Raw genomic sequence first — 14296 nt, 5'->3', positions numbered from 1 at the left:
TTCCCTGTAATTTAATTCATTATTCTTGTTTGGTTGATTTATCAGACAAAGGAGGATTCTTTGCCTCTCCCTGCCTTAAGTGTTCTTTTTCTTTTTTTTTTCTGCTTTAGCATTTACCAGAAACACAAAGAAGCCCGAAGCCAACTCCTAATGCATTTTAAATATTTGTCTTTTAAAGCAAAACCAAGGGGCAGATATATTGATTTTAAATATCTAGAAGTACTTTAAATGTTTAATTTAAACAAGGGAAGTAAATGCTCATAGACTTCATTCAAAGGTAAGTGAAGGTAACTAAAGCTTTACCTGAACAAGGAGAGCTACACTATACTCAAAAAACAGACACTAAGAAAACAGTAGCGAAAGCAGAAAAATGGGTTAGAAAACACTATTGTGACATGTTGCTTGGGAAAGAAATCATCATAATAAATTACATTCTAATATTTTTATGCATTAGCATTATTGGAGCAAGTCATGAGAAAAGATGCAGTGAGCTCATAAAGTGTATTTTTTCCTTCTGTCTATAGGAAATATCTTGATTTTACACCCTGAAGACATACAAGTTTGCAGTAACTTGAAGGCTTTTCAGCCGAAGTCCAAAACCTCAGCTCTCTAGTTGCCAAACCACTGAGGAACAGAGGAAACATAACTATTTTTTTATTTTCACACATTCAGTCTTGATTACTGCACAAGGTGCTGAGGATCTTAATTATTCTAAGTAGCTAATCCTTTTTGGCAGGAGGTTCAGAGTGCATCCATTCTTGGGAATGGGTGGTACTTTGTGAATCCAGCACCACGGAGTTAAAAGAGATTTGTTTAAGTTGATTGCACTATCTAACACAAATAGCACGTAATTTATAATTTCACACGTTTGAGATGGCCAAAAAAATCTGGCCACAAGTAAGTTCTTCTTTTCGTGTACAAAAGTGGGATTCATGCTGTTTAAGGAATGTACTGTGTTTCTCTAATCCCAGGCCTAAGTCAGAGGCAGCAAGTGAAAGACATTTTCTTCTTTCAGAAAGAAGCTATTGTATTCATATAATTACAATATGCTTTTGTCATGACTCTGTCTAGCAAAATTATGTGCATTTGCTAAGAACGTTGTACTGCTTGAAGTGCAGGGTTATTTTTTCTAGCATTCAGCTTGAAGTAAAGTTATTATTGCCATCCTACCGAAGCATTCAAACTGAAAGATTGTTTCAGAAAGAGATTTATTTTAATGTAAAGTCCCGATCCTACATTCCATTCATGCCTCATGCTTACTGAAGCTAATGGGACTTAAAAAATGATGTTTGAAAAGCAGGCCCAAGTAAGTCTTTCCTTCTACCAAACTGTGGCACATTATGATGCATATATATGGAAATAGGATCTTCCATCCATTTACTCAGACTTTAACTCCAATACTGTGTTCAGTTTCTGAGTACTGATAAGCAATCACTTCTGTACTGTATAATAAAGCCAGCTCAGTAATAGCTTGCAACACTCCCTCTCTTTCAGTTGTAGCACAGGACAAAAGTCTGATCAATTCTATCCAGAGGGATGATAGAAAATCAAGAGCTTCAGTACTGATGTCATCATTGTAGTCTTTCGCCGGCTTCCTAGAAGCACATCTGCAAATGACACTGAGGAATATGTCTTAGAACTGTTTTGAATGTCAAGAGACATGATGGTACGTTCTGGAAAGCCTAAACTACGCTGGAATAAACTGCTCAGTGGCCTTGGTAGCCTGACATTCATAAAGGACAAATTCCCTGTCAGTCAGAAAACAGTAACATCTGTTACAGGGTGTTACAGGCAGGACTGAACAACTTGCTTAACATCAAGACTTCTACTCTGAGCAAATCAGCATATCAGCTGACCTCAAGACGTCCCATCCCACTCATTTAAATTATTTGATGGTTTTGTTCTATTTTGTCCTTTTTAGAGAGAGTAAAGTGGTTCAAATTCAAAAGCAAAACAGTTTATCACTAACAAAGGGACAAATGAAAGTGAAGTAATTCTCTAAAACAATCTTAGGAACCCAGTAGTGTTTCTTAAGTTGTCTGAGACTCCAAGAAATCCTCACAAGTCTTTCCTTCCGTTTGTTCATGTAATCTGTGGTATGCTCTGATGCTGCACTACTGGGAGGCGGAACAAAACTCTTCAAATGAGCCATCTTGGTTTTGGACAGAATTAGAAGAAAAAAGAGTAGTCGGGCCACTGAATTCAGGAATACAACAATTTCTGAGCAGCTGTTACTAGACAAAATGAGCAACATTCCTACACAGTGAAAGACTGCTGCTTTAGTAGTTGTTCCAAGTTTTCATTACAGCTAAAAGGCACTCTTTATCAACATATCATACTGGTTTAAATGCCTTAACCTTGAAAAAAAAATATTAAGTAACTTATTATTTTATTACCACTGGATCCATCTCTTGTTAGGACCACAAATTCATCACAGAAAGTACCTAAAAACATTAAAATCAAACAAGGCAAAGCAAAGATTGCTATAGCCAATTGAATTTTTGCTTAATTTACAAATGTCCAACATATTCAAGCTCAAGACTCGTATTTTTTTTTAATTATTTTTTATGTCATGGGAACTCTTAACTTTATCAATACACTTACTTCACATACTTTCACGATATGATGTTATAAATTTTTCTTTTCAAGTCACACATCCTAATTTAGGACTACAGAATGCCAGCATCCCTGTACCAAAAAACGTTGTTTTAAAAGCAAGCTATAAAATAATGAGAACATCAGAGCACCAACAGGGACTCCTTTTTTCATCCACCACATAGAAGACACAGAGGTCAAATCCCTGTCAGGAAGGATTTGAACTCTGATTGCCTATCTGCAGTGAAAACAGCCTAGGGCTCGGCCATTGAGTAGGCAGAGGTAAACACCCTCTCAGTATTTTCTATTATAGTTGCTGCACTCTCATAGCTCCTACAACTCCCTGAACACGCCTCGAGACAGTGCAGTTCATAAAGGAGAAAGACGTGCGGGTACAGTTCCCAGTGCAGCGGGCTCCAGCAACTGCTGCCTTTCATACAGACACGACTCAGCCGAGACGCTGCTCCTGCTGTGCTCCTCACACAGCGAAAAAGACTTGCTCTGCAGTAAATTGTCACAAGTAAATTTGCAGTCAGTTCCTCATCCGTGTACTACATAACCCCCGAACTCCTGTAAGAGCTTTTAGAAGCTGCCAGCTTCTCGGGAGCAGGTAGCTGGCTATATTTCAGTTCCGCGTGAGGCAGTGGCCCCTGCTGAGTTACTGCATGTGGTGCCGCTCAGAACACGGGTATTTTATTTCTCAGAACAGGAAAATAAACCAGCAAGCCTGACAAAACGCCACAGTCTGCCCTTCTTCACACACCTTTGCTATCACTGGTCGTCATGTGAGAAAAACGAAGGCAATTTCCACTGCGTGGCTGGGGCATACACCTAAACACCCCAGTGCACCTGACAGCTCACTCCCACCTGGTAACCAGAACAGACCTCTTGTATAAAGGGTCCCCTTAAATAGCCGGACGTGCACAGATTCACACAAGATGAGTCAGCTGAGGAATGATGAGTTGATGAGTCAACTCAGGAACTCAACTGGTCCATCCTGGTCACTAGGTGACTGTGTAAATCCATGTCATTTCTAACCGTTCTGTGCCGTATCTGTCTCTGAAGATCTCCAACTGTGGGGACTACACCACTTCCAAACATTGCTATTTCCAAGCTACAAAACACTCCCCTTCTTAATTAAATTTAATTACCTCTTGTCTCAGCCGCTATGAGAATACCATCTTATTTCTTTTTATAGCGATTCGTAACGTTCACTACAAATGTTACTTCCAGGTATGTAACAGAGTGTGGGATTCAGCTACAGATTTAGATGTCAACATTTAAGCAACTATGGTGTAACATCTCCAAATAAGTTCAATATTCAAGTTACCATTATAATTAGCGGACACCAATTCAAAATAACTACTTTAGAGCAAGATGAATGTTGCTATACCATCATGATTTTTCCTCTTTCAACTATAACAATGGATTTGGAAAAGTACTTGTAAGGGGAATTTCACTAGGGGTGGTGGCATTTGGTCATATGACATATAACCTTTCTTCTGGAAACAGGCTGTCAGGAAAAGGTCTGCAACTGGATCAATTGCTGCATTGGACTGAATCTTCCCTGTAGACTGTGAGTTGCACAACCTGGCAACACCTGGGGGAGATATCACAGTCTCCTCATCTTTGAGTAATGTCCCTAAATTTTCTTTGTTCAAACTGCCCAGAATTAAACCTCAGCTCAGAAAAAGGTGTTAGGCATCTTTAAACCTTCTACAAATCAGTTATCTAGACTCCCTTGAGTACTGTCCTGTTCCTGTAAGGAAGAGAGAGATCTGATTGAGCTGTTGTGTGGGATTACTTGCTTCAGAAGTCATCTGATTTTCTTTTTTGACTGTAAAAGGAGCTTGGACAACAAGCTGACATCTCACTTCCAGAAGTCTAAAGCTTAAGGTGATCGATCAGTCTCAAGCCCAGAATACATAAAACTCACTTTGGATAACAAAAAGCATACTGTTAGGTAAACTTGGTATTCACAGTTAAAAATGCCTCACTTTTTATTTAAACTTTAAATTATTCTAGCTTTCCAAAGAGTTAGGCAAAAGTGAAATATAATGGGAAAATCTAGGAAAAAACCCCCTAGCATAGCCAAGATAGGAACAAAAATTTAAAATGTGTCTGTAGTCAAGCTGAGTCAAAGTTTACAGATTTTATGGAGGAATATATGAAGCACCTGATTTGAAAGTATTGGATTTGCTGGGCTAGAAACGTTACCATTCAAACAGGCAGGCACTTTATAAGGAGCAATGGATACCTCTTATAATTCATACCATCCAGTGTGACATATGCTACATAGCATAATTGAATGGTTATATAGACTTTCTTCATTCAGGGTGGTTCCGCATACACCTGAACCTGAAAAGAACCTAAATATTTCTAAAATTGTTTGAAAAATTCCAGAAGAAAAGGTGATTACCCATTTTGTAGCAAAATGAATGGATTTTATTCATGTGCCACTGCTACACATGCAGATTGCTCCAAGTTAAAACACTAATAGTGTTAGTCTATTTTCAAATACCAGCATATGAACCTGTTATGGTTAAGCTGGAGCAATGCTTAACAATGAAAATGTTCCTAAGAGTGCAAGAAAGGAAAATGCCTTTTTCATTTTATGAATCTGATTGGAGACTTCAAATTTATGGCATTTTTCTTTAGATTGGAAGTCACAGACGTAAAACTGTTGTTAGGTCTTTCTGAAAAACAGAAGGGTCCATGAAGTCTAGCAGAAAACCAACTTAAAAGATTTTTCCAGTGATTGTGGCCAACTATTCATCCTGTTCTAATTCAAGGTGACTGATAAAGTTTGGCATAAAGCCTATTATGGCCTTAACATGAGGCAGTGTAACTCTAAATTTTGTGGTTCAAGCTCCAGTTTAACTTTTGTGACACTACCACATGATTTCCATATACATTCATTTCCTGGCTCATTTCTCAAAGGAAAAAGTCCCACAAGTGAAAAGGCAGTGGCATCAGCAGAAAATCCACCTGGGAACTGTATGTGTCGGAGACCATCCGGCCACACTCCAGTGACACAACATTCATAGCCAGAAAAGCTCTGTTGAACATAAGGCCAAATTCTGCTTCCCTATTTAAAACTTTACAGAAGCAATTTCCACTGAACTAAGAATTATCTCAGCTCTGGGAAGATTCAGTGTCCTGACTGACTGCAATTCTTGGGTAGTTGATTTCTCTCTGGTACACACATTTCCCCTTCACATATACATAACAAAAAGAGGAGAGGCAATGTTTCACTCTAACATAAAGGTGAAGGGAAGAGAGGATAGGTGTAGGATTCAACTTTAAATGATTACACAAGGTTCTTTATCAGTGTTCTAAAACTCTGGAGTAGCAGATGAGAGAGTTCATCCTTAAATAAAACAGTAAAAGAAAAATCTGACAAACCTGTCTTCTTCCAGTAGACTTTGACCTGAAGTTGATTGTCCTGATAGAAAGGAGTTCCAATTTTAAGAAAACGAGTGGGTTTTCTTCTTTGAAATGTTGGATAAGACTCCATTAGTCCTTTCTGGGGTTTTCCAGCAGATGTCTGCTCCTCTGCGATGCACAGAACAATCAGGAATTATTTATTTAAGTACAGTGCCATATAATGACAATGTTAACAGTGCTGAAATCCAGAAAATAATATTATTTTTAATCTAAATGATCTTATTTCAGTAACTTACTTGAATGAAATTAATGTAACAAACAAACTGCCTATAATCGTTAAAAAGCATATCGATTTCTTGAAATTCAGACAAAAATATTTTGGACAGAGAGAGAAAAGGATAAATACGTATTAATATGAAAATGCTCTGTAGATTTTCAAAAGAAGAGTAAAGAAAGGGAGTGTATTTATATCCCCAAACCTAAGAAATATTAACACATCAATATTTTAAACAGGCACAGTGTCTAGCAGTACATCTGCCTAGTCATTCATGGTATTTATATTTGTGTTATGTTTGAATATACACAAAGTCCAAGGATGGCATTGAGTGTAACCCACAGAGTGCCACATGTGGTTATTACATCAAAGTATAAGTAAGTATAGCCCTTTGCTATGCTATATAAGAACACTCTGGTCAGATTAAAGCTCTTTCCTGCCCACTTTCCTGTTTCCAACAGTGAACAGCGAATTCTTAGGAAAACATGTTAAGGGTAGAATTAATTTTGAGCAACTCCCTCAGCGTTATGTGCCTAGCTTCCAACAAGCAATGGTAACGGGATGTCCTTCATCAAGCATTTCACTTGGCAGCAGTTCATCCACACTTAGCAGGGTTGACAGTATTTCCAGATATTTCCAGTTGAAAAGAGAGCAACACTGATTTGAACTGCATTTTCAATGCACACTTGCAAATTTATCAGTTCTGATTAAGTGTTTGCATCAGATTAACAAAAAAGCTGGATTTAATTGAGTAACACACCTAAATGAAAAATAAAGATTCTAATAACTAGGAAGTGGCAAATTATTAACTACATGGAGAGAAAGCAAAACTCAGGTTTCAATAATTACTATGAGTAACACGTAAACATGAACACTGTGCTCTACATGCACCCTCAGCTGAACACCACTTGCTTTTCGGCAGAATTTTACTTTGTCAAGCGTTTGTCTAATCTGATACAATTTTAAATTTCGTTGGCTCCTTTAAAATTAAAGCTACCAAATTTAAGCAAATTCTTTCTCAAAGCAACCATAACATTTATGCTACCCAAGAGGAAATCAAAAAGTGATAAAGCATGAACTTAAATCTATTAGGTATACCTCAACTCAAAGTATTTTAATTTTAGTAGATCTCCAATTTGCTGTTCTCTGTCTGCTCCACTTCTGGAAAAAACAGGACACCGATTTAGACTATTTCTATTTAAGGTAGAGAGAGAGAGAGACTCTTGCTGCATTTCCCAGAAGTGAAGCATACAAATATAGTGGGGCAATGTGTTTCCGAGTGTGGGGAAATTTAACGCCAGAGGGCCAGGGTCAAAGCTCACAGAGGTCTGTAGGACTAAATTACTTCAGCGGGTTATGGTCTACTACTATCTACTCTGACAATAGGAACAGACACCTAAAAAAACAGAGCTTAATTCCCCAGAGAATAGAGCAACTGACAGTGGGACTTCAGCAAAATTGGCATGTTGCTTCTGGAACTACTTCCCAAAGGCCATGGAAGTCCCTAAATAAAGAGAGGGCATGAATGTCATGTCCTAGATAATATTTCAGGCAATTTATTTTTTTCTTTTTCATATTTCTCCATCTGCTTCTGAGTATTCTCAAAAATACCTCAAGCAGGACTGGCTCTGTACCGAACTAACTACAGTGAGATGCAGGATATGAATTTGCATCTCCTCCGGGAGTAATTTTTATTTGCTTTTCTGTGTAAACTATAATCTAGCCTTTTTTTTTTTTTTTTAAGTCAAAAAAGTTCCAAATACACTTCTCAACAGAGTGCTCTATCCACTGAAGTGTGACATAAGTGGTTTAAGTTCAAAGAATTTTGAATCCTTTATTTCATGGCTTTAACAGAAAGGATGCTCAGAATTGTCTACAAACTTATTATTGAAGTGGCTTATTTCTTACAGGCATTGATTTGCATTTTAAAAGAACATACTGCTCATTAACTGCTCATTAGCTAAATGGATATTCCTAAGTTGGACATAGTCAAATACTTGAACTATATGAGAAAATAAAAGTATTACTCTGATTTAAAAATCAATACAACAATTAATTAACCTTTTAGACCAAAACAGTTAACCACAGTAAAGGGAAAAAAGCACGAGGCAATAGAAAGTCTGTATCAATTAGATATTAGTAGATAGCAGACTTTCACAGAAACTACTGGTGGCCTGTTTTATGAAGTAAACAATCAAGGAGAGGGCAGGATTATCCAAGCAAAACTGTGGAAGGAATTTAGATCTAGCTGCGATAATGATAGTAAAGAGGTACCGCTGGACTGCAGAGAAAGCGATAAAACCACCCGAGTCAAAAGTGAGGTATAGGGTAAACGAACTCATTTTGGTAGAGGATTTGTAAGTAATAAATTAGATGGGATCTGCATCCGATTCTGAAAAACACCTTTTGGAAAGCAAAAACTGAAACAAAATCTGCTCCCAACACAAACCCACTGGTGATATATACCACAAGACCATCAGTGAGACTATGGAGGGTTGACACAGCACTACCAATGAATAGGTTTCTCAGTGTGTAGAGAATGACCCAGTCCAATCTCAAATACTCAGCTTCAGTTTTGAGGGTTTTGTTATATATAAAGTTTTTATTTACTATCATGTTTAAAGAGTATGATGATCTGACCTCATGTCGGGACTAACAACAAAGCCTGGCAAACTTCAGTTGATTAATTACCCCTGCTCACACAACAGGAAAGTTTATAAAGCTATTCTCATTGTAAAATCAGAGAATGAAATTCAACGGCTTGCCCAATGTCACTTTGGCTAGGTGTGTGCAGAGGCACCCAGAATTTCATCCTAGTTACCAGGATGCAGCTCAGACTCAGCTGAAATCCAGCTGCCAGCCTTCTCCTGTGACCTTATGTAAAATAAATTCGGTTATATGTTCTTTCTCAGAGTTATGACATAATCTGGTGAAATGCCAGTCAAGATGACTGGACTGAAAACGTAACAACTTAAAGTTTAGCCCTGAGATTTAGAACTTCACAGAAACTTCTAATTTCTTTAGAAATAATTTCTTGAGCATTCATGGCTTGCCAGGCATGGAACATTTTAGATTCCCTAATAGAAAAGTTGATGTTTTATATCATTGCATAGTAGATACATATTTGCATAGTCCAAGAATCTGATTTGATGGGCTTCTCAAAATAGCTAGGTTTTTGAAAAACATTGCAAGCTAAAACTGTCCAGTTAAGACAAAGAGATGGTATTTTTCTAGCCACTGAGATACATAGTATGCATTTAAAGCTGAATCACATTTAAGACATATTAACACCTCCATCATGCAAACGCTTCCATTGCCATTGCATTTGTTTATTTCAGGTGAGTAGGCTCTGAGATAAAGAATTAAGCAAAAACCATGGACAATTTTTAGATAAGAAATTTAACCTTACAAGGTTACTTAGTTTCACCAAGACAGGATCATTATGATACAAAACAGAAGACTTTAAGAAAATTATTTTTAACTCAAGAAACCATCATATAAAACATTCAAGTTCCAGATAAAGAAGACACAAATAATTCGGATGTTTGAATACAAATACTCACTGTTGTTCCTGATGTCCTGAGTGGTGCTAAAATGAAGAGAAACCTTAGCACTTTTTAGGCGTATTTGACCCCAACGTGTTACTGCCTGCAGTTCTACATTGTAGTTGCTGTTGGGTTGGAGTCCCTCCAGGACCACATAATTTTGGGCCTATAATAGAGGAGAATAAATATACAAAGTAGTTATAGTATTACTGAAACACAGGCCGTTGAAAAAAGCAGGCCTGTTAACTTAGGCATATGACTCTTTTGAAATTAGAAAACAAAATTGATGTATAAATTTCAGCACATCAAAATTGCCTTTCTTTAAAACATGTTTTATTGGACTCTGCTTTTCTCTGACTTTTTGAAATACTGATCTTCTTGATGTTTACATAATTTTGGCCATTACTTGGCAAATACAGACATCTATTGTTTAGGTGAAAATGAAAGGGTCTTTTTTTACATACAACAAGTTGATTTTTTTTCATTATACCAAAATTACTCAGCCAAAGAAATTAAAACCTTTTATTAAAAACTTATTTTATTCTGTGTTAGCAAAGTAACTGAAAACTTTTTCTAGAGACAGTTAGTCTGAAGCTAAATCCAATGTTCAGTGCATTTGTCAATATTTTCTATTTGTTTCAGGTGTTGAAAACATAAATGAAAAACAAACAAAACAAAACCCACAGCCAAAAATATTCCCTCATTGATAAGAACACTTTTATGCTATAGAATGGAAAACAGAAAAGAAAAAAATATAGTCTCCATTGTCATGGAAGTGTCTTAACTGGGGAAATACCAGAAGAGGATTATCATTCTCCAGCCAGTAATCCATAAATTAAGGCAAGTCCCATGATACTGAAAAGAAGAGCCAAGGTTTCTTAGTATTCTTACGTATCTAAATTTCCGTGAATTTGTTTATCGAATGCCCTTCTAGCCCTTATCTCAGACAGAAGACATCAGCTCATGGTTTCATTAGAATACTTTGTGTCTCTGAACTTTGAGAGTTAAACCAGAGTGAAAAAGATAATCAGATACTGCCATATTGAACGCTTCTGCGATTGTCAAAAGCATCCTGGTTTAGTTTTGCATGGCTGGCTTCTGGTGGAGAAGGGGGGCTGTAGCAGTGCCTTCTGCAAAAAGCAGCCAGAAGCTTTCTGCAGGCCTGACAGAGCAAACTCCAGCTGGCTCAAGGCCGGAGTCGTTGCTGACCAAGGCCGAGCCCATCAGTCACGGTCACAGGCCTCTGGGAATCACATTTAGGAGAAAAAACACCACAAGCAGCCGCATTTTGCCACCAGAGAAGGGAGTGAGAAGATGTAAGAAACTGTGCAGACACCAAGGCCAGGGAGGCAGGGGGAGGAGTTTTGTGATTTAAGGACTAGCTTGTGGAGAGAAAGCCTCTCTTTATCTTTCGGCTGTAGCCTCTGCCATTAAGAACTCAGGGCAATGGCAGATTTCCTGAGAAACAACCTTTTCTACCCAGCACAGTCCAACACTACTCCTATCTTGCTAAAGTACATTTTTTTAAAGTACAGAGAGGAAGCAACTTTCTTTTCTATATGTACTTTAAAAAAAGAAAAAAAAGTATTTAACTGAAGTAGACACGAAGAACCAAGATAACTCAGTCCCTGAAATTACTTCATATTATCTACATTTGAAGGGAAATTTCCTTTTCTTGTCTGTCCAGCACAGAGCTGGTAGTGGTGGCTTAGCAGCCTCCAGATCCCAATCACCCACCAATTCCCATGAGAAGGCATGGGTCCAGCATGGTGGTGCCTCTGTTGTGTCCATCTGCTGCAGATGAACTCAGCACACAACATTCATTAGTGACTGAGGGACAGAGAGGGAACTAAAACCCTCAGGCTGTCATTCATCACATTGCAAGTGGGCAGCCAGAGACAAAACACACAGGTAACATAGACAAGGGACCAAATTCTCACAGTGCATTCTTTAGAAACACCAAGAAATAAGTTCAGCCTATTTTTAATTGATTTCTATTTCTATTAACTACTTTAAAATAATATGTAACATACTTAAGGATATCACAAGAGGTAGTTTTCCAGTAGAGCAATATTTGATGCATCATTGAGGAAACTCATAGGAACTTGTTGCTACAGAAGCATGTCAGATCTTCGGTACAGCATCTTATTTAAAGAGTTTTGGGTCTGTTTTGACTTTGGAACTATACTGACTATTTAATGGTTACTGTATATGATAGTATCATGAGTTTTGGTTGCATAGTGAACAATGTGACAAATGATGTTTGGCTTTTTAAATATAACAAGCACCGTATCTTTAAGAAGCACTCAGAAAATCAGCCTCAATTTAGAGGGCAAACAGTATTCAACTTTCTATTCATCTCTCCTCCAAAATCTTACAGTATTTACCTGCATTCAAGGGTAGAAGTCTACTTCTCCCTCTGAGTTCAGTGAAAGATCAGAGGTCCAAACTATCAATGGGGTTGGTGATATTAAAAATTAAGACCGTTACTTTACCAGCTGCTGAAATAATTGCAATTTCTCATGTATTTTCTACTTACACTCTATTTTGTGCCAGAAAAAAGCACCATATTTCTGTTTCATTTACTGGTTTCTTTCTTACCCCCTCAGTAATCTTCCTTTTCTTTTTTTTAGCTGGGATTACATATTTGCTGTATGTCCAGCTCCAGAAGACTTTGTAGTGGTGCACTGGGATATCAGGTTCTTCTGGAAGATCCCAAGTAATCATTACATTTACACTCCCATCATTGTTTGCACTGATATTGGCAATTCTGATATTAGATGGAGCTGGTGGAGCAGATGGATCTGGAATTTAAAATAAACAAAAAGATTCTAAAGTAAAGATCATCTTCAATAAGTAAAAGATCATCTTCATCTTATGTATTTACCAGGCATACAAAAACTGGATTAAACACTCTCAATGCACTGAAGAAAATTCAGATAAAAATTTTGCATAACTGACATGGCTTCTTTCAAATTCTAGAAATTCAAACTCTACTGAAATAAAAATCGTGGGTTAGCATGTAGTTTTGTCATTATTCTCTACTGTTAATAGTTCAGAAATGTTACAAAGCTTTATGTACTGGACCTTTACTTCTGAATATGAAACACTCATGTTCTACAAGTGACCTTGAATAGTCATCACATAATTGTGTGGTGAAAACACTGAATATTTTTTTCAGTGTTTCCAGACAATTCTCACATGATAAAACTCTGTTTTGACATGGTCAATCTTTCTTCAAAATTCTAGTATCGATATCTACCACCACAGGACATAAACACTTCCTTACAATGAATATGAAATGATGTATTATGATGTCAAAGAGTCTATTAAAGGCTTTTTATAGCACAACAAAGACATTAGCTACCCTTGTGATTTTGTTCCATGTTCTGGTTTGATTTCTGGTGACTAGCAACTGAAATATTCCTATAGATGTCTCTGTGCTGACCCTAGAGTCAAGAAGGACATCCTGATAGTCAGAGGTTCCAGAACCAAACCTTATCCAATATTCAATGCTGCATCCTCCTTGGGAACCCACTGTTACAATATCCTTGTACTCAGTGACTCAGTAATTTTGCAATTGAGCTTCTGAATGTCAAATTAGCTGTTTACTAACTCCTACTTTTTAATTCCTACTTTTTTTTTAAATACCCATGATAGCCAAACATTGGTGACAAAATACAATGAAACTACAAACCCAAAATTTAAGTAAACAGTGTGACCAAAAAAAAAACCACCTACCAAAAACCAGAAGTATATCAAGCAGAATAAAGGAAATTCATGGTAATAAAAGGCATGCTATGAGCCTGTAGCCATGGAGAAACAATCTGATTTAAAGAAACATTGTCATGTAATCTATTACCTGCCAGAAATAAAACTGGAGGTGTGCAGAGGGAATACCAGGCACTCACTTACAGCATGGTTCACCTGCATCTTTTTATAATGGTAAATGAGCTGTTAAATAAACTTTCCAGACTTGCTAAGTTCATAAAATAATCCCTCTGACAAATGGTCTCACTGAAAAATTCTATCATTTAGTTCATGCAAACTGACACATTTAGAATTAGCAAAGACAACATTTCCTTTTTAAAGATCAGCTTTAAATGGCTTATTCCTGTTATTTAACAGGACTCCTGGTTAAGTAACAATGGATGCTTCTGTTTCCTCACGCATGCCATTTTAGTTAAATAGGAATGGATGCCCCTGTTTCCTCACACATATAATTCAACCTAACTTTTGGCCATAAAAGTTACAGAGCATACTTAAGTTTAAGAATTCTGGAAATTTGAACTTAATTTTCAAAATAATGATAATTCTCTATTTCTTCTCAGTTTTTTAATCAGCCAGTTCCCTTTATTATTTTCTGGCTTTGGAGAAGCACTGCTCTTACACTTACTTCCTTACCTGTGAAGTAGCCAACAACTCCATGTTAAAGCATAGAAAGCTATTTATATTGGAGGAGATATATTTAAGAGATTAATTTAGTTAAATGGTT

At 37.1% G+C, this 14296-nt stretch overlaps 1 protein-coding gene across 1 annotated transcript in view; it reads right to left on the bottom strand.

The window, feature by feature from the left end:
* Positions 1-14296, bottom strand: part of ANOS1 (anosmin 1) — a gene marked incomplete at both ends in the record, with an annotated part of 128970 nt that overhangs the window by 18612 nt on the left and 96062 nt on the right. Inside the window, 3 exons of the mRNA XM_084270833.1 lie at positions 6001-6150; positions 9820-9967; positions 12403-12605. Coding sequence (XP_084126959.1) covers positions 6001-6150; positions 9820-9967; positions 12403-12605 — 501 coding nt within the window. The remainder of the gene's footprint in view (positions 1-6000; positions 6151-9819; positions 9968-12402; positions 12606-14296) is intronic.

The sequence above is a fragment of the Gallinula chloropus genome (assembly GCF_964237585.1).
Source record: "Gallinula chloropus genome assembly, chromosome: 1".
Lineage (NCBI taxonomy): Eukaryota > Metazoa > Chordata > Aves > Gruiformes > Rallidae > Gallinula > Gallinula chloropus.
Note: the sequence above shows the minus strand (reverse complement) of the source record. Positions and strands in the feature narration are given on the sequence as shown.